Source organism: Cinclus cinclus, chromosome 16 (assembly GCF_963662255.1).
Source record: "Cinclus cinclus chromosome 16, bCinCin1.1, whole genome shotgun sequence".
Lineage (NCBI taxonomy): Eukaryota > Metazoa > Chordata > Aves > Passeriformes > Cinclidae > Cinclus > Cinclus cinclus.
The window spans coordinates 12060346-12083291 of record NC_085061.1 but is presented as its reverse complement, the minus strand read 5'-3'; the positions used below and the strand labels follow the sequence as shown (position 1 = coordinate 12083291).

At 54.3% G+C, this 22946-nt stretch overlaps 2 protein-coding genes across 3 annotated transcripts in view; one reads left to right on the top strand and one right to left on the bottom strand.

Annotated features, from left to right (window-relative positions):
* The first annotated feature begins 1503 nt into the window (after window positions 1-1503).
* Window positions 1504-11872, top strand: NLRC3 (NLR family CARD domain containing 3). The gene is made up of 18 exons (XM_062503708.1): window positions 1504-1529; window positions 1995-2143; window positions 3215-4958; window positions 5525-5611; window positions 6549-6632; window positions 6885-6968; window positions 7449-7532; window positions 7641-7724; window positions 8149-8232; window positions 8971-9054; window positions 9493-9576; window positions 9678-9761; window positions 10011-10094; window positions 10570-10653; window positions 10762-10845; window positions 11054-11137; window positions 11311-11394; window positions 11782-11872. The coding sequence occupies exons 1-18, from the start codon at window positions 1504-1506 to the stop codon at window positions 11870-11872; spliced, it is 3189 nt and encodes a 1062-aa protein (XP_062359692.1).
* A 2310-nt stretch (window positions 11873-14182) lies between these two features.
* CLUAP1 (clusterin associated protein 1) overlaps window positions 14183-22946 on the bottom strand; it is a 55822-nt gene continuing 47058 nt past the window's right edge. The window contains exons 11-13 of one of the 2 annotated variants that reach the window (XM_062503675.1): window positions 16336-16391; window positions 14642-14683; window positions 14183-14370 (exon numbers count right to left, since the gene is read on the bottom strand). In XM_062503675.1, the coding sequence (XP_062359659.1) occupies window positions 14215-14370; window positions 14642-14683; window positions 16336-16391 (254 nt within the window). In that variant the 3' untranslated portion in view covers window positions 14183-14214. The remainder of the gene's footprint in view (window positions 14371-14641; window positions 14684-16335; window positions 16392-22946) is intronic. The other variant, XM_062503676.1, reaches the window with a different exon arrangement.

Below are 22946 nucleotides of genomic sequence, written 5' to 3'. Positions count from 1 at the left end.
TATGGAGAAAAGGGCTTTGCCGTGGGATCACCACCACTGCCCAGGACTTGTGGGCCTCTGACACCACTGGCACCAGGGGCTTAGAGCTGGGACTGTCAGGAACTACTGGGCAGGTGGGGCTGTGCTTTGGCACCCAGCACCTTCTGTCACTTATCCCACTCTGCAGGACATGCCGCCTGTCTCTATGGGAGATCCAGCCATGGCCTGGGAGGGACTCAGCCCCGGGGACACTGTCAGGTCCCTCCTGCAGCCTGGCCACCTTCTGCAGTCTTGTGCGAGAAATAAACACCAGCATGGATCCCTGGGAAGGAGGATGAACAGAAGTTACAAGCACCTTCACCTTGCACCATGGACCAGAAACTCTGCCAGGTTTTCCTGGTTCTGCTACGTGTGCTTTTTCCCTAGAAGAGGTCTGACCAAATAAAGGAGTGTTAGCTGTACCTGTTGGTGAGACTGCATCAAAGCTCCCACAGTGCCCATGTGCCCCTCAGGGGGGTTTGACAAAGGCAAGGCTGTCTGTGGGCAGGGACCTCATTGCATGGAGGTGTTCACACGGATCCAGAGCATCCTGTAGGCCAGGTGGAGGGGAGGAAAGCTGCCAGGATGCAGGCCCTGAGACACTGTGTGTGCATTGCTCCTGTGATCAGACATCCCCTGGGGCTCAGGAGTTCCCACCTGGACATGGTCAGTGCCTGGAGATGACTTTGGGGCTGGTGGCACAGCACAGTGTCTCTAACACAGCTGGAGCTGGGAGCACGCTCAGGCATGGAGACATTTCCCTCCTCACCTCTGCTTGAAGAACAACAGGACTCTGAGCAGATTTACTTCTTAAACAGCAAACCCTCAGCATGGTTTGGCAGTAGCTGAGGGGGAGGGAGCAGGTTGATTCTCCTTCTCTGGGGGGTGATTCAGAGCATTCTCAGAGCTCTCTGACAGGATGTGGTGCTGGCCGCACGTAGCAAGCCCTGACCGAGGCTCTGGACAGGGGCAAGGTGGGTTTGAAACCAGAACAGACCCTTCATCACTCTGCCTGCTGCCCCACAACTTCCTTCACAATGCAGAGAAGAATGCACAAGCAGTTCCCAGTCCTGGTGACAGTGGTGACACTTGAGTGCTCCCCAGGTGATCCACAGATGGTGCAGGGGCATTGTCAGGGCAATTCATGCACTGCTGTGCTTGAGAGAGGTCATGGTGTAAGTGGTGGTGGAGGCACCAAATGAGCGAGGTTTGGTACCAGCTGTGCCCTGCCAGGCCTGCAGTGAAGGGGACTCTGTCTCAGCCAAAAGCTGATGAATGAACCCCTGGCTCAACCACACCCAGCACCATGACAGCTCAGAGTGGGCTGCCTCCCACAGTGCTCCTGATGCTTCTCTTCTTTTTCCAGCAGGACCATGGGCAGGGGCTGAGGAGCCCTGGGTGGTGCTGTGAGCTGGCCAGGAGGGCCCAGGAGGTGGCCCATGGGACGCTGCTGCCACCACAGAGCTCCTCGCTCAGGGACCACCCATGTCACAGGAGGCCTCTGATGGAAGGTGAGTGGTGGTTGGGCAGATCTGTCACCTTGGGGGAATTCTGGAGTCAGAAATGGGATGAGGTGGGGCACCAAGGTATGAGCAGATCCGAGGCAGTGCTGTGCTGGCACTGGGGGAACGGCTGACTCTGGAGAGAAATGGTCTTGCTCAGAGTTTTTTCTCTGTATGGCTTTGGATTCTAGGAGAAAACACCATTTCATGACTGTGTTCTTCAGTCTCTTTGGCTACAATTTCAGTAGCTGCTGCCCTGACCTAGCAGCTCTTAACAAAGACTCCTGCCAGGCCTTTGGGATGGCATCATTCCAAGGAGGGCTTGGACAGGGCACTGTGGAGGGCTCCAGCTCACCCCTGCTACCTTCAGAGTCACAGGCAATTCTGCACCACTGCCTTTCTCTGTCACCCCTCACTCACCCTCATTCCCAAGGCTGGTCCAGGACCCACATGTCCCTCTGTCCTGTCCCACAGGGTCCTGGATCCACCGGTACGGCAGGCAGCTGGCGAGGTCCATCTCCCCACAGTTCCTGGAGGACATCATCAGCCACCTGCACAGGCTGGAGCTCCTGACGGCAGAGGAGGCTGCCCAGGTGCAGGCAGCGAGCCCCCTGCCCGAGCAGGTGAGGGCTGTGGTGGATGTCCTGGCTGGCAAGGGCAGCCATGCCTCCCAGTCCCTGCAGAGCTTCATCAAGACCTCCAACTCGCAGCTCTACCTCCACATCACTGTCCATGGTAGGCAGCCCAGCCAGGGGGCTGCACACGTGGCCTGGAGCACCCTGAGGTGTGCACAGAGCTGGGGGGTGGTGGCAGTTCTGCTGGGAGCATCCGTGCAGGTGATGGTGCCATCTCAGCGACTCTGCTGGGGAAGGACACAGTGTGATGAGGGCTCTCTGCCAGGTCTGAGAGAGCTTCCTCCAGGCCCCTCACTGCTCTTTGCACATCTCTCTGGGCAGCCTGAGGAGTTTTTAATGTCCCCAGTGTCCAGATGACAGCAGCCAGTCCCAGCACCAGGCTGGGAACAGGAAAAGGATGGCTGAGCCTGACCCTATTGGCTGCTGGCGGCCCGAAATTCAGGCTCTCTCTGCAACCCTTTTGCCAGGAGAGGTTTCCCTGGTTTCCCTCCTGGCTGGAAGGCTCCATCCTTGGGCTGATGTCTGCTCCAAATCTCTCACACCATTATCCCCTGCCTGTCCAGCCTCTGCTGCAGGGTTTAATTTCTCTGTGATACCTGAGCCAGGTGAGCAGGGCAGGTCCAGAGGTGGCCACCAGGTTCAGCCAAGAGTCCAGTTCATCAGAGAGTCCATGGTAATAAGGCAGGAATGAGGTGGAGCTGGGAAGTCAGTTGAGAGGTCAGGATCAGGCCCAGCAAGGGAAACAAGGTTCAGACACAGTCCAGTGGACACCAGGCAAGGACAGGGCGATAAGTTCCAAGAGCAGGATGTAGCTCCTACAACATAGCTTTAGCTGAGGCTGAAGGCCCTGGGCTGAGCTTAAATCGGCTCCTGGGCTGACTGTGAGGCTGATCAGGACCCTTTAGGCCTCTTGGTGCCTTCTGAGCCCTGCCATCCTTCCCACCAGGATGTAAAGGCTCTGTGAGGTTTCCCTCTGCATGGGTGCGGCAGAAAAGTGAAGCGGTGTCTACCATTTGCATTCGTGGTTCCTCCTCACCCCTGTTTAATTTCTCTGTGCAGAGCCAATGGTGCAGAAGCACCTGGAGAGCCTCCAGAGCTCCTGTGGGAATGGCCTGGAGACAGGAGCCCTGCAGCGCCTGACCAACCTGCTGCTGGTGGAAGGCCTGACCGACATCCAGCAGAAGGAGCACGACATCCTGCAGGTTGAAACCACCAAAGGCCTGCCAAACGTATCCAAGAGCATCCCCCTGGAAAAGCTGTTCCTGCCTCTCTCCAAAGTCAGCATCCCCCCTCGGATCTCTGTTACCATCGGCGTGGCTGGGATTGGCAAGAGCACTCTGGTGAAGCTGTTTGTCTGCAGCTGGGCAAAGGGGGAGCTCAACAGGGACATCATGTTTGTGCTGCCCCTCACCTTCCGAGAGCTCAACACCTATGAGAAGCTCTCTGCTGAGCGCCTCATCTGCTCGGCCTTCCCCCACATCCCCGAGCCCGGCTGCATCGCGGCCGGAGCCGCTCGGACCCTGCTCATCCTCGACGGCCTGGATGAGTTCAAGACCCCCTTGGATTTTTCCAATGCAGCGGTTTGCACTGATCCTAAAAAGGAGATCCAAGTGGACAACCTGATCACCAACATTATCAGGGGAAACCTGCTGCAGGAGGCCTCTGTGTGGGTCACGTCGCGGCCGGCGGCAGCCAGGCAGATTCCCAGCGGGCTGGTGGACCGCATGACGGAAATCCGAGGGTTTGGGGCTGCAGAGATGAAGGACTTCTTGGACCAGATGTTCCTGGACAACAGAGATCTGTCCAGCCAAGTTCTGCAGCACATCAAGGCTAACAGGTCACTACATGTCCTGTGCACCATTCCTGGTATTTGCTGGATTTCTGGGTCCTCAATTGCTTATTTCCTGAAACACAGCAGCGATCAATCCCAAGAAGCAGCCGTGGTCCCCAGGACCCTGTCAGAAATCTACTCCTACTATTTTAAAATGACTCTGAGCGGTGACTGGCTGGAGCAGCCAAGAGAAACCCTGATGACTGAGCAGGCTGTGAACACCAGCAAGAAGCTGGTGGGCAGCCTGGGCAGGCTGGCCTTCTACGGGCTGCTCCGGAAGAAACACGTGTTCTACGAGCAGGACATGAAGGCCTACGGCATCGACCCCTCCCTGCTGCACAGCAGCCTCTCCACCCGCCTCCTGCTCAAGGAGGACATGCAGGCCTCCACCGCCTACTACTTCTCCCACTTAACCATCCAGGAGTTCCTGGCAGCTCTTTATTACTACATGGCGGCCAAGCGGGCCATCTTCGACCTCTTCACGGAGAGCGGTGTGTCCTGGCCCAAGCTGGGCTTCCTCACCCACTTCAGGAGCGCCGTTCAGCGGGCGCTGCGGGCTGAGGACAGGCAGCTGGACATCTTTGTCCGCTTCCTCTCGGGGCTGCTGTCCCCACGGGTGAACAGGCTGCTGTGCGGGTGGCTGCTGGTGCAGGACGAGCACAGCGGGTTCAGGAGCCAGGCCATCGGCGTCCTGCAGGGCTGCCTGAACACCGAGCACGCCATCTCCTCGCGCGCCGTCAACGCCATGCGCTGCCTGCACGAGATCCAGCACACCGACACCGCCAAGGCTGTGGAGGAGGCCATGAGGAGCGGGAGCTTGGCTGGGATGCTCACCCCCACCAACTGCTCTGCCCTGGCTTACCTCCTGCAGGTCTCTGATGTCTGCCTGGAGGAGACAAACCTCTCCAACTGCCTCACCTACAACGTCTGTGAGAGCCTGCTCTCCCAGCTCCTCTTCTGCCACAACCTCAGGTGAGTCCTGGTGGGATTGCACTGGGAGAAGTGAGGAGACATGCCAGGCTGTGATTGTGGAATCACAGATTGGTTTGGGTTGGAAGGGACCTTAAAGCCCATCCAGTCCCATCCCCTGCCCTGGGCAGGGACACCTTCCACAATCCCAGGCTGCTCCAAGCCCCAAGCCTTGGATACTTCCAGGGATCCAGGGGCAGCCACAGCTTCTCTGGGCACCCTGTGCTAGGGCCTGCCCACCCTCCCAGAGAGCAATTTCATCCTAACTCCCAGTCTAAATCTCTCCTCTTTTAGTTTATACTTGCTCCCTGTTTTAAGTCTCCTCTAAGTACTAGAGGCTGCAATGAGTTCTCTCTCCCCTGGAACTCACAATCCCAGTTGTCAACAGGGATTTTGGGTCCACCAGATGTTGTCCACCTGCAGAGAGCTTCCCTGGGGTGGCACTGGGTCAGCTCCGCTTCTGCCCTTGAGCTTCTCCACCTGGGACAGGCAGATGTCACAGGAGGATCGTGCTTTCTCCACTTTGTCTCCAAACCCTTGCTCTTGCTCTTTCCTTGTGTCTTCTGCAGGCTGGACAATAACCAGTTTAAGGATGACGTGATGGAGCTGTTGGGCAGTGTGCTGACTGTGAAGGACTGCCAGATCCAGAGGCTCAGGTAAGACCTGGCCCAGGGCAGATGGGATGTCCTGGGGATGCAGTGTGGAGCTGGGGGCATCACAAAACCAGGGTGAGGGTCCCTCAGGAATATCTCCCCCGCTGCCTCCCCAGGGTGCCTAATGACAAGGACAGCCCCACACGATCCTCTGCACCCAGGCACAGTGAACTTACCCTAAGGTTGTCCTGCCCAATCTTCCTGGAACCACTCCCTCCTCACTGTTCTGAAAAAAATGTCCATAAATCCACGGGTTATCCCAAAAAAACACTTCCCAAGGTCACAGCAGATTGCTGGACACTCGAGGCTCTTCATGGAGCACCTGTTGCATGGAGGGGACAGGCTCCTGACCCCCACACAGGGAGATGCCTCATCCCAGACAGATGGGTTCCTACTTTCCCCACCTCCTGCTCTTCCTCAAGGCTGCACAGAGCTGCCCATGCTGCCATCTGAGCTCATTAATAGGACACAAATGAATCTTATGTCCAGAAACAGTGTCCTTGCAGTCCCTGCCTGGTGTCCACTCCAAGAGAACATCCATCACTTTGGTTGTACCCTGAACCAAACTTCCTTCCCTTCCCTTCCCTTCCCTTCCCTTCCCTTCCCTTCCCTTCCCTTCCCTTCCCTTCCCTTCCCTTCCCTTCCCTTCCCTTCCCTTCCCTTCCCTTCCCTTCCCTTCCCTTCCCTTCCCTTCCCTTCCCTTCCCTTCCCTTCCCTTCCCTTCCCTTCCCTTCCCTTCCCTTCCCTTCCCTTCCCTTCCCTTCCCTTCCCTTCCCTTCCCCTCCCCTCCCCTCCCCTCCCCTCCCCTCCCCTCCCCTCCCCTCCCCTCCCCTCCCCTCCCCTCCCCTCTCCATCCCAGCTTCATGCTGGGACATGCCAGGGTCTGTGCCAGTCTCTTTCTCCTCCAGAAAAACACCCAATTTTCCATTTTTTTGGGCAGCTTGGCAGAAAATCAAATCAGCAACAAGGGAGCCAAAGCTCTGGCCAGGTCGCTGCTGGTGAACAGGAGCCTGATGGTGCTGGAGTAAGTGTTCCCCTTCCCCAGATCCCGTGCTGCACACATTCCCACTGGGAACCATTCCCTGCCCACGGCAGGGCTGGATCCCACCTGGGGAGGGCCCCGAGCTGGGGAGGGTCTCCAGCCCCTAAAGCCACCACCACAATCTGCTGGCCTGATGTCCCACCTCAGCAGTGCCATATGGAGGCATTTGGCTTAAACTGGGCCTGTGCCAGTCTGGCTTTGCTAACCTTGGCTTTTCTGCCTGTCCTGTCCCAGCCTGCGGAGTAACTCCATCGGCCCCACTGGAGCAAAAGCCCTGGCTGATGCCCTGAAAAAAAACCAAATCCTGCTCTCCCTGAAGTAAGTCTCAACTTCTGTAATACCTCCTGGAGCAAACGCCCAGGGCAGGCCCCCTTCCATCCCTCTTCTGTCCCACTGGGATTTTCCCAAGCTCCCAGCACATGGGGAGACCCTGGGCACACCCTGGGCCAGGTGTGCCGGGCAGTGAACACCAGTGCAGCTGGCACAGACCCAGGGACTGGGGCAGCCCTGGGCCAGAAAGCTGGAATTCTCCTGCCTCTTGGCTCCAGTGGGGCAGGGTTGGGGTCTGGGTCCAGGTCAAGATCCTTTCTGTGCATGGGAGCTCCCAGGGTGCTGTTTCATGGAATCCCATGGGAGAGGAGGGAAGGAGACTCCTGGTCAGGGATGCTTGAGGCCAGACCCCTTTCTCAAGCCATGGATGAGGGCAAGCAAACCCCAGGCCAGGTGACCACTGCCCTGCACAGCCCCTGGCCCTGCTGCGGAAGCATCCAGGCACGGCTTCACTCCTGTCTCCCACAGCCTCCAGCACAACTGCATCAAGGAGGATGGGGCCACCTTCCTGGCCGAGGCCCTGCTGACCAACCACAGGCTGGTGACCCTGCAGTGAGTGACCAGCACGTGGTGTCCTCCCCTCCAGCCACCCAGCAGGCTGCGGTGCCACCATGGGGATGTGGCACCTGCCACTCACTGGTGCCTTCCTCCCTTTTGCAGCCTGCAGAAAAACGCCATCGGAGCCCAGGGCGCCCGGAGAATCGCAGAGGCGCTGAAGCAGAACTGCAGCCTGAGGGAGCTGATGTGAGCACAGCAGGAGGGGGAGGGATGGCAGTGCCAGCGCCACATCTCCCGGGATCTGTGGGCAGGAATGGCAGGAAAGGGGCAGGTACATGTGACAGGCAGGAGGGACACTGCTGGCTCTGCCCGGGAGGGTTGGTATGGATAGAGAGAGCAGCCCTGTGGAGATGCTCTCTGTATCTCCAGGGATGCAGGGAATCACACAAAGAAAGGAGAAGCTATCTCCCCTCTGGCAGAGGGAAGCAGCAGGGCTCCAGGCCCTGGGGAAACATTGAAAGCTATTCCAGCTCAAACCAGCCACGAGAACAGAGGTGTACGTAGGTGGGAAATGAGGTGGCAGCGAATTCAGGCTCTTTGCTGCAGCAGGAAGAGCCTGGGGGAGGTGAATCCCTTGCTGGCAGTTCCAAAACTTCCTCATCTGTCTCAGACTCTCGAGCAACTCGGTGGGAGACAACGGCTCCATTGCCTTGGCTGAAGCTCTGAGGGTGAACCACAGCCTGCAAAGCCTTGAGTGAGTTTGCCCTTTACAATGGAGCCCAGCCTCCTCCTTCCAGCAAAATCTGCCACCCCTCAAGCCCTCAGCCCCTCCCCATGTCTGTCCCACTCCACATTCCCTGGATGTGCAGGCTGGAACACGTTGTGGCAGCTCCAGCAGCAGGCAGGCTAGTCTTGCCTGTACCAAGGGGCACTGACAGAATTAATCCTAAAATCCAGTGATGACTTTTTATTCTTGGAGGAAATCAGTAGTTTTGGGTCTTCTCTCTCTCAGAAGTGTTGGGAATTGGCCAAGGAGGGAGGTAACAGGCTGAGGCCTGGCAGTCAGGCTGGAATAGTGCAATATTCATTCCCCATGGGAACAGCACCTGGAGAGGAGAGCTGATGGCTCCTGGTGATGAGTAGCTGTGCCCTGATTCTGTCCCTGGGACAAGGATCCCAAACCCATGGCAGCCACAAGCCCAGCTGAACCAGCAGCCACAGTGACAGACAGGTGGGGACAAGGCTGCCCCAAAGTGCTGGCATACCCTGTCCCCTCTGCTTGCTGGGGCTGGTGCTGCTGTGCTCAGCAGGAATGGCTGATCCTGCCCTGGATGCTCCAGGGTTGGTCTTTCTGCCTTGGCTCCCCCTGTCCCCTGAGTTTGGAGATGCCCTTTTCTCGATGAAATGGGCACTTTGCACCCCAAACGTGACCCTGCAGCCCAGCTGTGATGCCAAGACTGGCCCATCCTCGCACCTTCCCCATTTGTCTCAGTCTCCAGAGCAACTCCATCAGCAGCGCAGGGGTCACAGCGCTGACAGCAGCTCTCTGCTCCAACAAGGGACTCCTCAGCCTCAAGTAAGTGATAGTCGCTCCAGCCACCCTGGCCAAAAGCTACTGCAGGGACCTGGGAGCTTTTCAGCAGTCTGAGCTTGTGCCTGGTTGTTTCCACAAGTGCTCTGAGATGCTGAAAGCAGCTTTGGTCCCTCCTCCAGCTGTGAGGAACTTTTCTCCGTCTTTATCTTTCTCCCTTTGGGTTAATTCATCCATGTCTTGGAATGAAAGGATGACAGCAAGGGTGGGAGGCTGGCAAAAAGCCCTGATGGGCCACCAGTGCCCAGAGGAAACACAGGGAATGGAGGGGCACGGAGTGGAGCTGCTGGAGCTGATGGGGGAGGTCTCAGCCAAACTGCTCTACTCAACTGATGGCTTCAGCCCCAAAGCAGGAGGCAAAGGGGGAGCAGCTGATCCAGCCCTGCCTTGGCTGCTCCTCCCCAGCCCCTTGTCTTTCCCCAGCCTTCGGGAGAACTCCATCAGCAAGGAGGGCGGCCCTGCCATCGCCCGTGCCCTGCGGAGCAACAGCACCCTCAGGAAGCTGGAGTAAGTCCCATGGCCCCTAGGAGGGCACCCAGACCACCCCGTGGTGTCCCTGGAGTAGTCCTCAACTTTTCCCGTGTGACTTGAGTCCTCTGTCCCTCCAGCTTGGCGGCCAACCTGCTGTGTGACGACGGGGGCAAGGCCATCGCTTTGGCCATCAAAGAGAACCGGGCACTCACGTCCCTGCAGTGAGTTTCCCCCTGGGCCTGCCTGGGTTTGAAGCCCCTGGACATGGGCAGGGACACTGCTCCTGGCCCTCAGCCCTGCCAGGCTGTGACAGTGCCACCCCTTGGCCACGCTCTATGGGAGGGGTACTATGACATCCTGGATGGACCCATGGGATTTTCACATCCCTGGATGGGTGCAGATGGGAGCCTGGAAGGATCTGGTCACGCTCACAGACCAAGGCTTCACCTCTCATTTACTCCTGTTTGCAGCTTGCAGTGGAACTTCATCCAGGCCAAAGCAGCCACGGCCCTGGCACAAGCACTATGGGCCAACAGCAGCCTGGCCAGCCTCGAGTAAGTGGGGACATGGGTGGATAGGTCCTGGGCCCTACTGGAAGGACCCTTAAAGCCCATCCAGTTTCACCCCTGCCATGGGCAGAGACACCTTCCACTGTCCCAGGGTGCTCCAAGCCCCAAGCCTTGGGCACTTCCAGTGATCCAGGGGCAGCCACAGCTTCTCTGGGCACCCTGTGCCAGGGCCTCCCCACCTCATTCTTCCCAATATCCCATCTTTTCCTGCCCTCTGGCAGTGGGAAGCCATTCCCTGTGTCCTGTCCCTGCAAACCCTTGTCCAAAGTCCCTCTCCAGCTCTCCTGGTGTCCCTTGAGGCACTGGAAATCCGCTGTGTCCCCACTGTGTGTCCTTGGCTCGGGATGCTCTAAATGCCTTGTGACCCAGGAGCTTTCCCAAGCCATTTGGGAATGCTGGGTCCTGTGCTGGCTTCCCTGGGTTCTCAAGGCCATGGGTACACACAGCACCTCTGTCCCAGCCTGCAGGAAAATGCCATTGGGGACGAGGGCATGGCTGCCCTCTCCGCTGCACTGAAGGTCAACACCACCCTGGCAGATCTCCAGTGAGTATCCAGGCTGCAGCACGGCCCTGCTGTCACAGCCTAATTATCCTAATTAACACACCATGGCCACCTCAGGACGAGTGCTGAAGGGTCCCTCTTCCCTTGCAGCCTGCAAGTGGCTTCAGTTGGCGCGGCTGGTGCCCAAGCCCTGGCAGAAGCCTTGATGGTCAACAAGAGCCTGCAGATCCTGGAGTAAGTGCATGGGGCCACCAAGTGCCCCCAGCTGTGCCACTGATTGCTGGGGTGCCTGAGAGCCCGACCCTTGGCTCAGCACTGCTCCAACCCTTGCATGGTGATCTCCCAGACCTGTCCTTGGACTCGCTGTGTGTGGTCACTTCTCCCCCTCCTCCTGTCTGGGACCACCCCCGGCTGTCCTTCCTCACTCTGCCTTTGTTTGCAGCCTGCGGGGAAACTCCCTGGGCCTGGCAGGGGCCAAGGCCATGGCACAAGCGCTGAGGGTCAACCGCAGCCTCCGCCGGCTCAAGTGAGTATCCCACTCCAGGCTGAGCCAGGAACAGCCTTTCCAGACATTCCCTTAGAGAAGAGCAGAAGGGCAAACCCTGAGCAGGTGGCTTTTCCCAATGCCCAGTGCATGCACTCCCTCCTGGTGGCCACATGTCCCTGGCTGCTGCTGTCTGACCCTCCTGCCTCCCGCAGCCTGCAGGAAAACTCCCTGGGCATGGAGGGAGCCATCTGCATTGCCACGGCCCTGAAGGGCAACCACGGCCTCACCTATGTCAAGTAAGTAACTGCTGCAGTGGGTGGGAAAGGCAGGGATGGGGGAGACCACGCGAACCAATCCACAGGGCAGAGGCATCCTGGCAGCCACCACCCCCACACAGCTCCAGACCCCTCAGCTCCTCTCCAGAGATGCCTCTGGGCAAAAGAACCACCTCAAAAGACAAATACTCTCCAAGATGTTCCAGGGGAGAAGTGGCTCAGCCCCTCCAGCTGTCCAGGGCTTTGTCCAGCTCCTCAGTTGGCTACCACAGGGCTCTCAAACCAAGAGTGCCCTGGAGCAGGGTCCTGCCATGGAGTGGGGTGGGAACAGGTGATGCCAGATGCTGGTGCAAAGCTGGATCCTGCTCTGCCTGGTGCCCCAGCCTGAGCTCCTCTCTTTGCTCCCAGCCTGCAGGGCAATCGCATTGGGCAGTCGGGAGCCAAGATGATCTCGGACACCATCCGGACCAACGCGCCCCACTGCGTCGTGGATGTGTGAGGGGCCTGGCTGCAGGAGGGGGGCCTGGGGTCCCTCAGCCCTGGGTGACTGCAGGGAGCTCCTTGGTGCCCATCTCAGGGACCAGAACTGGGGCAAGGAAAGCTCCTGAGCTCCTGGCACAGCCCAGGAGGATCAAGAGTGTTGGATCAGAAGTGCAGGAGGGTCAAGAGTCATGTTGAAAGACTGATGGTGGATGTGTATACCCATGTCTGTGTTCATCCAGACCCTGGGGGAGCTTCAAGGAATGGGGAAACACAAAAAGGAGTGAGCAGGGGGAGATGCCACATGCCAGACCTTGATTTTGTGGGTGATTTATCTGCTGGTGGCAGCAATTCCTCCTGTGATCTCCCTGGTGCTTTGTCACCTCTGGCTAAAAACAGCCCAGTCCTGCATGCCCCCCTTGAAATTCCAGATGGACACAAGAGATTTGCTGCTGCCTTGCTCAGATGGGTGTGGTTCTGTGGACCTGGGGTCTTCCAGCAAGTTCTGGCTGTTGCTGTGCCCTCAGTAACAGGCTGGTGCTGGCCAGGCACACCTGAAGTGTTTGGTAGAGCTGTTCTCTATTGAAGAGAGAGGTAACGCAAGGCATAGGAGCGGAACCATCTAGAAGGACCTTGGAAAATAAAGAGTCCTCAGGAAAATGGAGGAACAGGAGGGTGGATGTAAAAGGAACTGCACTGCCTGAGGGTGGGCTGTTTCCACCACACCTTGGTGCTACACCAGGACACTCTCAGCTCAAAAGTTCTGCCTCTCAACTTCAGGCTGGAGCTCTTGGATCTCCTGCTGCTGTCATCGGTGTTCTGTGACCTTGGGATACGTCTTCCCGGTGTCCCAGCTGCAGGGTCTGTCCCTAGAAGGTCACCTTTTGACTAGGAGAGCAAGGGTGGTGCCTTTGTGAGTGTGGCAGAGACCCAGTGACTCTCCAGAGGTGCCAGGTTTGCAGGTAACCCAGCAGCCAAACTGTGAACCCCCAGAGCCCTCTGAAGCCACTGTCCCCTGTCCCCAGCCCAGCCAGGACTCACTGCCACACTCAGGACAGCCAGTGGCTGCTGCAGGGACCTGGGGGCTGATCCCAGAAACACTGGGCTGAGCCCTGGAGATGTAAATACTTGGGAATAAGTTAGTTCCTGGATGAGAAGATGCCTTGTGCAGCCTTGTTCTTGCACTGCAGGACATTTGGGATGGGCTGTGCTCCACTGCCCAGAGCTGAAAGTTCAGCTCACTGGCAAAGGGGTCTGCTGCTGCTGCTGCTGCTGCTGCTGCTGCTGCTCCTGCTCCTGCTCCTGCTCCTGCCTGGCACAAACAGCTACAGCAGCAGTGGCTTTGCCAAATACCTGCTGGCTGTGCTGGAGGCTAGGTGGCAGTGCTGCCTGGAGAGAGGGGCTCTAGCTCTGTGCACACCATTATGGAGTCACTTTTTCTCCAGCTGGACCTACAGTACAGGAAATAAAAAACTGTGACTCAAACTGCAGCCCAGACTGGGAGACTGGGCCTGGTCTCAGGGCTCAGATCATCACAGAACGGTTTGGGTTGGAAGGAATCTCAAAGCCCATCCATTCCCACCCCCAGCCATGGGCCTGGACACCTTCCACTCTTCCTCCAAGCCCCATCCAACCTGGCCTTTGGACTCTCCCAGGGATCCAGGGGCAGCCACAGCTGCTCTGAGCACCCTGTGCCAGGGCCTGCCCACCCTCCCAGGGAACAATTCCTTCCCAATATCCCATCCATCCCTGTCCTCTGGCAGTGGGAAGCCATTCTCTGTGTCCTGTCCCTCCATCCCTTGTCCCCTGTCCCTCTCCAGCTCTCCTGGAGCCCCTTAGGCACTGAAAGAGGCTCTGAAGTGTCCCTGGAGACTTCCCTACTTTTAACTTCACTCCTTCAGTCTACCTGGTGCTGCTCTTTGTGCAGACAAGCCCTTGATTAAGTAAAGGGTATGTTTGGGATAAACAGATTTAAGCCAGATTTAAAACCAATTGAAATGCATTCCCGGAGCAGCTTTTCATCCAGTTTTATTAAGCCAAAGAAATCTATCTGGACATAATAAAATGCAGGGAAATCAGGCACACGATGCTCACTGGAGTGAGACTTCTGGCACTGCAGTGCACAAGAGCCAGTTTAGTGCAATTATGGAAATAAGTGCACATTACTGTGATTCTCTTTATGGATAAACTGCTCATGCTTTGAAATTCACAAACCCAGCAATCCAAGTTTAATTTTCAGGTTTAATGAACATTATTTACCAACTCCTGAATTCACCCTGACACACACTTTTCAGACAGCAGGGTTTTAGCTCCTGGCCTCTCCAAAGTTTGTGCTTCCACAGGCCTCCTGCTACTGAAGGGTCAGAAGTCATTATCACTTTGCTCCAGTGGCTCTGGCTTCCTTGCTCGGAGACTGGATTTGCCTGGGGAGATTTCCATGCTGTCATCTTCCAGATCATCCTCCTCCTCCTCATCTTCATCTTCATCCAGGTCAATCTCACTATCCCCTGAGTCATCCTGTAGGACAGGAAACAAGAGTCCATGAACAGCTCAGCTCTGCCATGGCCAGGCCTCTTTGCCAGCCCAGAGTGAGGGATGGCAGCAATGGCTTCCTCTGCACTCCCAATGGATTGCAAATGTCCTTCCCCACCCCATGGGGCTGATGAACACAAATTCCCTGACTTCTGCTGGGTCTGGGCTATTAAAAGCCTGGCAGGGTGTTTAAAATTCAGGTCACAGCTACTGTGAGACCACAGAACCAAGGTGAAGTGGAAGACAATGAACCCACCTGTGCCTTGCGCCGGCCTGGCCGTGCTGGGGCTGGGGTCCCCTTGGAGAGCCAGAGTGGAGCAACAGGAGAGGCAGAGTAGGGAAAAAAAAAAGTACAAGAACATAAAAGAAAACAGAAGGTACCCAGGCTAGGAGCAGGGGAGAAGGCAGCAAAGGCAGACACAGCTTGGGTATCACTTGCCACACACCACTGGCTCTTCCTAACTCCATGAATTCCTTGAGGGGTTCCAAGCAGCCTCACTGGTTTCATTCCCTGAGCTGGGACACACGGAGGCTTGCAAAGATCCCTGACCCCTGAGAAGCTGCAGCAGAGGGCAAAGCCATGAGACTACTGAAATGGCTGCACTGAGGGAAGTCACAGACTGAAGGGCTTGGCTTTCCACCCCTGGATTTGCTGGGGCTGTGCCAGCAGGGAGAGAGCTGCCAGCAAGGAAGTCTAAAGGGAACAGAAATCGCAGAGGGTGACTGTCCAAATCTGTCATGAACATGGCCAAGGACAATCAGGCAGCACTGGGACTAAAATGACATCTTCACCCACAGCACAGCACTCTCCCTTCCCAGAAATGGGTCTGGCTGTCCAGGAGGCAACAACAGCCTTCACCAAACCCATTCTGGCAGGAGCAAAGAACAGACTGCACGTTCCTCTTCAAGACACAAAGTGAGGCTGTCCCATCCCTGGAATCATTTTAAGTCAGGTTGGATGGGACTTTGAACAACCTGGTCTAGTGGGATGTGTCTCTGGGTGGAACAAGATGGGTTTTAAGGTCCTTTTCACCTCAAACCATTCTGGGATTCCCAGAAATGTCTGAACTTCCCTCCATGAGACAGGCAGCACTGATGGGTGTCTGCTGGATTGAGACAGAAAGGTTCCATCCACACTGGGAATTAACAGCAGCAAGACTCAAACACAAACCCACAGTCACCACAGTTGTACTGTTTCCTACACTCTCCAAAACCGTGTTCCAGCATCACCTGGAGAGAATAGGCCCACTGCTCCTGGGATGGCAGCAGCTTTTTGGGATGGTGGGGAGAGCTAACTGCAAATGCCAACCACAACCCAGCAGCTGGTTCCAGCTTGCTGGTGCAGATGTAGCCACTCAGGTGTGCCCAGAGGCACAGAAAGACAGCCCATGGATGCCAAAGGCTGGGCACAGACAGAGCAAGTGCCTCCTGTGCAAATATTTCTGTGCCTCTTACACTGTTCACTCACATGTACCCCAGGAGCCCTGAGGCAGCAGGAATCCCAAGGGCAAAGCTCACAGTCCTGCTCTCATCCCTGCCCCACCCTCCAGAGGACTGATGCTGCCAGTACAGCCCACGGACAGAACTCCAAGGAATGACTTTTTAGAGCAATGAAGGGGATTTAGGCCCATGTATTTAACTCCTGCTGCACTGCACTGGTCCCTCTTCCCAGAAACCTGCCCCATAGATCACAACAGCATTTCTGTAGCCTGTGTGCCACTAGTTCTGCACTGCAGTATGGGGTGAAAGCACACAGACTCCAAGAACAAAGGAAAAGTAAGGAAGTATACATCTATGCCAAGGAAAGGTGTCAGCCATTGGAAAGGAGGGGAAAAGCAGGCCTGGGGTATGAGGATTCAACAGCAAAAAAGTGTCTCTCCAGCTGAGGAGAGGGCTGGCATCTAAAGCCCTGTCAGAGAAGCTCAGCAGACACACGAGATGGCTACTCACATCTTCCTCTGTGTCTCCACCTTGCATTGATCCCACGATCCGTGTGCCAACTCTTCCTGCAGAAACAAAGAGAATCCTCATCAAACCTGACTCATGGTTCCAGGAGCAAAGAGAATCCCCATCAAACCTGGCTCATGGTTCCAGGGAGGGAGGAGGAAGGGTAAAGCTCAGGGTGTATCCCTCAGTGAAAGGATGAGATCCCAATTCATGCAGTCACCCCCTTATTAAGCCTCATTGTTCAGGAGAAGGTAGGAGGGGGTAAGGCTGACAGTAATTAACACTGGACTCAATGATCTTGGAGTTTTCCTTCCAACATTAATGATTCTATGATTTTAATTCCAGTCAGGGTGATATTTCCAGAGCTACCTTATTCCAGCATGATAGTTCTGGCAGGAGAAGCAGCAATGGACACGCTAAGAAATAGGAAATTCCATCTGAATCAAGAAACCTTTTTTTACGGTGAGGGCAGTCAAACATTGGAACAAGGTTGCCAAGAGAAGTTTAGGAGTCTCCATCCATGGAGATATGCAAAAACTGGATGTGGTCCTGGACAAGCAGCTCAAACCTCCTGTTAGAGCAGAGAGGTTTCTCTGGATGATCTTGAGAGGTCCCTTCCAATCCAAAAAATCCATGAACTGACACATTTCTTCCTTTGCTTTGGTATACAGAGAACAAAAGCCTGGTTTTTGCACGTGGTGAACCCTTTGTCCTTTAGGGAGCTCAGACCCTTTCTGATATTCCAGGATGGATAGAATCACAGGAACCCCTGGCCATGCCCAGGCAAACCTCGAGAATTTCCTGTTGGGAGTTTGATGTGTGAGGCTGAAGAGGGAGGTGGGGATCTGCAGGGTGGGGATCTCACTGAGAGGGGAGCACACACTGTGCCTGCTTGGCTGTTTTTGGCTATCCACAGGAAATAGGAAGATGTTAGCAGGTCTCCTTGGCTGGAGGGAGCCTGGACATGCTGGAAATGGGAGAGCAGTGCTCTGAGCAAGAAAAAGCTCCCGTGGACTGCCTGGGTGACTCAGCCCTGCTGCTGCAGCACAGAACCCCCTCAACACTGGATCCTATTTCCAGCCCTGCTGTGTCCATCCCATCTCGCCATTTGTTGGTTTTCTGTCATCACCAGCTTCCTCCATGCCAAATATGGATTGTTCCAACCTAAAACAATCCAATCTGTGCTGGTTTTAGCATGAAGACAAGGTAACTTTAAAATAATCCCTGGAAAACCTCTTTTTTTTCTATTTCCCAAAGCACAAAAGATGACAGGTCCCCCTTGTCCCACGCAATTTGAGCTGAGTTAGTGGTAGGAAAAAGCTGCCTTACTCATCCACAGCTCACCAAAACCCCTTTGTTGTATCAAGGCAGATCATTAAAAGGATTTTATGCCTTTATATAAAAACCAGTGGCTTCTATGCAGCAGCTGCTGATAACACAGGAAGTGGAGATGGAATTCCAAGATTTCTGGATAGATCTGTCTTCAGGCTTTGGAGACTTTTGCTCTAATTTATGCTAGACTAAATGATATCAATTCGGAGGTGATTATACCTGACATCCTTAGATGAAAACAGAACCCCATTTTTGCCCAGCCTACAAAGGACTTTTGAGTTTAACTGGAATGTAGAAGGCTCAGCATAAAGTGTAAAACTGGGAATTACTGTCTCAAAAAGGAGAAAGCTGCAGGGAGCTCCTACAGTAAGATAAAACTCAGAGAGATTCTGAATACAAAAGAGACTCAAGATATCAGATAAGGAGAGCTGATGGAATAGGACAGTTCAAAATGCCATGGGAAGACCAAAGAGAATGCTCACAGGATGCAGGATGCTGCTCCTCCATCAGTGGGAACAGTGCAGACATCCTATGGAGACTGCTCACACCTGGAGGAACTCAAGGACCTGGTACTGCCTGGACTTGGTTCCCTGCATTGTCTAAGCCAGGAGCACATCTCTGAACTGTGCAACTGTGGGATCAGCAGGGTTAGGTTGTGCAGCAAACCCTGGGACACTCCTAGGAGAAACCCCAGGATGCAGAGGGGCTGGGATTTCACCTGAGCACTAACATGTAAAGAGGAAAGAAATCAGATTTTCCATGGAACATTATTTTCACTATTTTCCAGACCATAAACCCCCATGTTTCCCTGTGTGGGGAATGGCCATGGTGTGTTTCTGTGTGTACTGGGGGCAGGCAAGAACCAGAGGAGTCACCTTCATGGCCCAGGGAGAGCTGGGAATGTTGTCACTTGGTTTCCTGGGTTCAGTTCAGCTGGGCTCCCACAGCTTCCAAGAGGAGAGAGCCTGTGGTATTTCCTTACAGATAATGTGAATTCAGCTGGGACAGGTTGTACAGAGCAGTAATTAGTGAAGATGCTGGTAATGAACAGGCTGTGATTCACTGCACCTTTGGAGTCAAATCTTCTCCCTGTGCATGGCCATGGTTTGTAGGCACCGAGGCCTCAGGGAGCAGAAGGGAACGTGCATCCCTGGTTTGGAGCCTGTGAGCTGTTGCCATCTTCCCTGTGTGTGATGCTCACCATTGTACCAACCTGTGCAGCTGCCTGGGATGCAGCCAAAGGGCTGGGATGATTTCCAGCTCCTCACCCAGCAGTGGGCACAGGTTAACCCTGTGTGTCACAGTAAGGAGTGACACACAACCTGAGAGTCTGGACAGCCTGGGAGGGTGGTAGGTAGATTTGGAGCTGACACATTTTGCTCCTAGTCTGGAGATCTGCAGTCAGCCTCCAGTGCTTAATGTGAATTCACAGCATGAGCTCACAGGAGACACCTGTCTTCCCTCTGCATCACATTCCCTTCCACACACAGAACAATAGGATGAACCTTCTGCCTGATCCTTTTGAACTGCTGCCCTTTGGACACTGTGTTCTTCATCACAGAATGATGGAATATCCTGAGTGGAGAGGGACCCACAAGGATCATCCAGACCAACTCCTGGCCCTGCACAGACACCCCAACAACCCCACCCTGTGTCTGAGCACTGTCCAAGCTCTCCTGGAGCTCTGGCAGCCTCGGGGCTGTGCCCATTTCCTGGGGAGCCTGGGCAGTGCCAGCACCCTCTGGGGAGGAACCTTTCCCTGATCTCCAGCCTCTGCTGAGCTCTTCCTTCAGTCTCCTCCAGCTGAACAATCCAAGTGCCCTCAGCTGCTTCTCAGACCCATCCCCATGGCCATGTCCCTCCTTTGGGCACTCTCCAACAGCTTCGGATCCTTCTGATATGGTGGCACCCACAACTGCCCCAGACCTGAGGTGAGATCACACCAGGGCAGAGCAGAGCAATCCCTCCCTTAGTGCAAGATCCTCATCCCAGTAGCATTTTCCAGGCATTACCAAAATCCAGGGACTCATTAAGCACAGCACAGCTGCTGTTGAGGGAACACACTTCCGTTTATTTCTTACACCTCCATGAAAAGGAAATCAGCTTGGAAGTGAGGGAGCTGTTCCCACCATTTCAGACCTACAGCCTCTCCTCCTTCACTACATCTCATGTTGGGATGGCCCACACCTGGGGGAGGCTGGGAGTGTAGGAAAACATTCAAGAAATTCCACTGAAGAAATCTGAACATGGCCACAAGCTGGAGAGAGAAATTCCACAAGCAGAGCGACAATTCCCACTGAGAACAGGACTTCCCTGCTTTTCAGTCTGCCTGTGGTATGGAAGGATTGGAAACAGGACTGTGGAGGCTCACCTGAGAAGATCTGCATGTCAAAGTTCTCCTCTTCCGTACAGCACTGAAAAGAATGAGGGATAATTCAGGCTCTGAAGCCTTCCCCCAGCACAGAGGGTACCACAGGCACTCAGCAGCAAGTGTCCTCTCTGCCAGCACATCATTAACACCCTGATCCTCTGGGCCACCTCTGCCAAGGAAAGGGGCTCCAAGAGAGCTGCCCTCTCTGTGTGACTTTGGACTGACTGTCTGCTAAAACACCAGGGTTTTATAAAGCTGTCTTCTTACAGTAAAGATCAAATGGGGCTGAAGTTGTTCTTACTGTTCCTCAGTAGTGAAATGGTCTCTGTGGTCTGGTCAGGACAAAACCAGCCCTTAACACCAATATAAAATATAAAATGAAACAAGAGCTACAGCACAGGGAGGAACGGGTCACAGGAGCTGAAACACCCTGGCAGTGTGGAATAGAAGGTGTGTTACAGGCACAGCTCCACAAGGATGGACTATTTCAGCTTAATTTAGCAGCACTGCCTTGTCACCAGCACAGTGTGTCCCAGTCTGTGTGTCCCCACCTGCCACCTCTGGAGAGGGAGAGATCCTCATGATGCCACAATGCATTTCAGGACTCTGGTCCAAGTGACGGAAAAGATGGATCTGCACACGGAATCATAGTATAACCTCAAAACCTGTCACTTCTGATAGTATGGGTGACAAAAATCTATTTTGTTCAAGTGGAGACTGGACAGGTTCTTAAGAGAAAATAAATGTACTGAGGTTTAGCTTTACTCTGCAAGCCACAAGAGATAGGGTTGAAACAGCTTGAGAGCAGCAGGGAAGCTGAAGGAAGTTCCCATGTGCTTCCCCAAACACTTTCTTTCAGCCAGGGCTGGGGAGAGGCCTGGCTGGCTGGATGCTACAGCAGATCCAGAAGAGCAGCTTCTGCATTCCCAGGACAAGGCTGTGCCCAAAGTCCACCCCAGCTGCACATGAACAACCACTCTGCTGCAAACATCTATGGCGTGTTTCAGGCAAGAGAAAAAAAACACTGCAAATGGTTAAGACTTTAAGTGTTGAAGGACTTTCTTTCTCTTTGGCTCTCTGACAAAACAAGAATCTTATTGCAAGTGCCACCACAAATTCAGGGAAGTCTATTGTATTTGTCACAGACTCAAATATCTATTGCCAGACAGAATAACAGTGGATGTGAAATTTTATTCACATTGACAATGCTAAAATTAAAATGTAAAGACCACGCTGCTTCCAGCTCTGGTGTCCCCAGCACAAGAAGGACGAGGAGCTGTTGGCAGTGAGTCCAGAAGAGGCCACAAAGATGTCCCAAGGGCTGGAGCCCCTCTGCTCTGGAGCCAGGCTGGCAGAGCTGGGGGTGTTCATCTGCAGAAGAGAAGGTTTCAGGGACACCTCAGAGCCCCTTCCAGGGCCTAAAGGGGCTCCAGGAGAGCTGGAGAGGGACTGGGGACAAGGGATGGAAGGACAGGACACAGAGAATGGCTTCCCACTGCCAGAGGGCAGGGATGGATGGGATATTGGGAAGGAATTGCTCCCTGGGAGGGTGGGCAGGCCCTGGTACAGGATGCCCAGAGCAGCTGTGGCTGCCCCTGGATCCCTGGAAGTGCCCAAGGCCAGTTTGGACAGGGTTTGAAGCAGCCTGGGACAGTGGAAGGTGTCCCTGGCCATGGCAAGGGGTCGGATGAGATGAACTTTGGGGCACTTCCAACCCAAAGCAGTCTGTGATTCTGTGATAAATCAGTGTATTCTCTAATTTACAAAAGCAAATGATCAGTGATGCTTGGGTTTACTAAAATAAGCCCCCTTAAGGAGAGGACTTTCTTGTAAGTGTGATATTGTGACAATAAAGCAGCTGCAGTTTCCCAGGCCCACAGGCAGCACCTGCAGCTTGGCTCCTGCTCTCCCAGCCGTGAGCTCTCACTTCCCTTCTCCCTCTTGGATCAGAGCCCTTCCTGCTTCCCTAATGCTGGTTCTGCCATGTTTGCTGACCCAGCAGCACTGAAGTCAAAGCACCAGAGCCCATTCCAGCTTCCTTCTTCAGATGCTCTTGCCTGTTCTTCTCTGCATGTGGGGAAGGGGTCGATTTTCTCTTTGCACTACACAAGTCTCCCCAAGCTCCCCCTCTTTGCTGCTTCATGGGAAACCAAATCCTGTAACTTCAAGTCTTTTAATTGTCTGAAAGAATAAAACTAGGAGCAATATTGTCAAACCTACATTTACCTTGAATTTTGCTGCATCTAGACAGAGATGATGAAAGGGCTCTTGAGGTGAGTGTGCTGATTTTTCACAATTACACCAAGTGGCCTATAAAGAGGGATTATCTCCCCCTGAGAATCTTGCCTCTATAATGGCAAAACACACTGGAATATTTGCCCACCACAGAGAGGGAGGAAGCCTTATCTCCCAGCACTGATAAGAGGGGAATTAGAGATGTAAAAGTGCACCCCAGCAGCCACAGAGACTGAGCACAGTGGGCTCTTTCTCCTCAGTTTGAGAGCAAACGTGGCTCAGCAGCATCAACATGTAAGAAAACACAAAGCTTCAAAAGAAGGTGAATGTCTTACACTGAGTCAAGAAAAAAAGCAGTAATTAATAGAAATAATGTTCTTGTTATGCTGCCTTGATCATTAAGTGTATTTATTTTAAATGCAAATTGCTGAAGTACACAAGCAGATCTGTGTTGTGTTTAATAGCAAACAGGCAGAGAATATTCAGCCCTGGTTTTCTAAAGCAGCTGCTGCTTCTGACATTCACCTCAGGTCTTAAAGTCTCATGAGCTAATACTGAGTTTCTATTAAGGGTAATTAATGATAAACAAAGCCCTTCCTAGAAAAAATCTACTGGAAGCAAAATCTACAACTTTTAGAGTAAAACTCTAAAACTGCTATTAAGAGCAGCAAGGACT

Bases quoted from the DNA above. Each gene is read 5' to 3' on its own strand.
- NLRC3 (XM_062503708.1), top strand. From the start codon at position 1,504: ATGTCACAGGAGGCCTCTGATGGAAG. The intron at 2,144-3,214 runs GTGAGGGCTGTG...TTCTCTGTGCAG, and splicing joins CGAGCCCCCTGCCCGAGCAG to AGCCAATGGTGCAGAAGCAC. The intron at 5,612-6,548 runs GTAAGACCTGGC...TTTTTTGGGCAG, and splicing joins TGCCAGATCCAGAGGCTCAG to CTTGGCAGAAAATCAAATCA.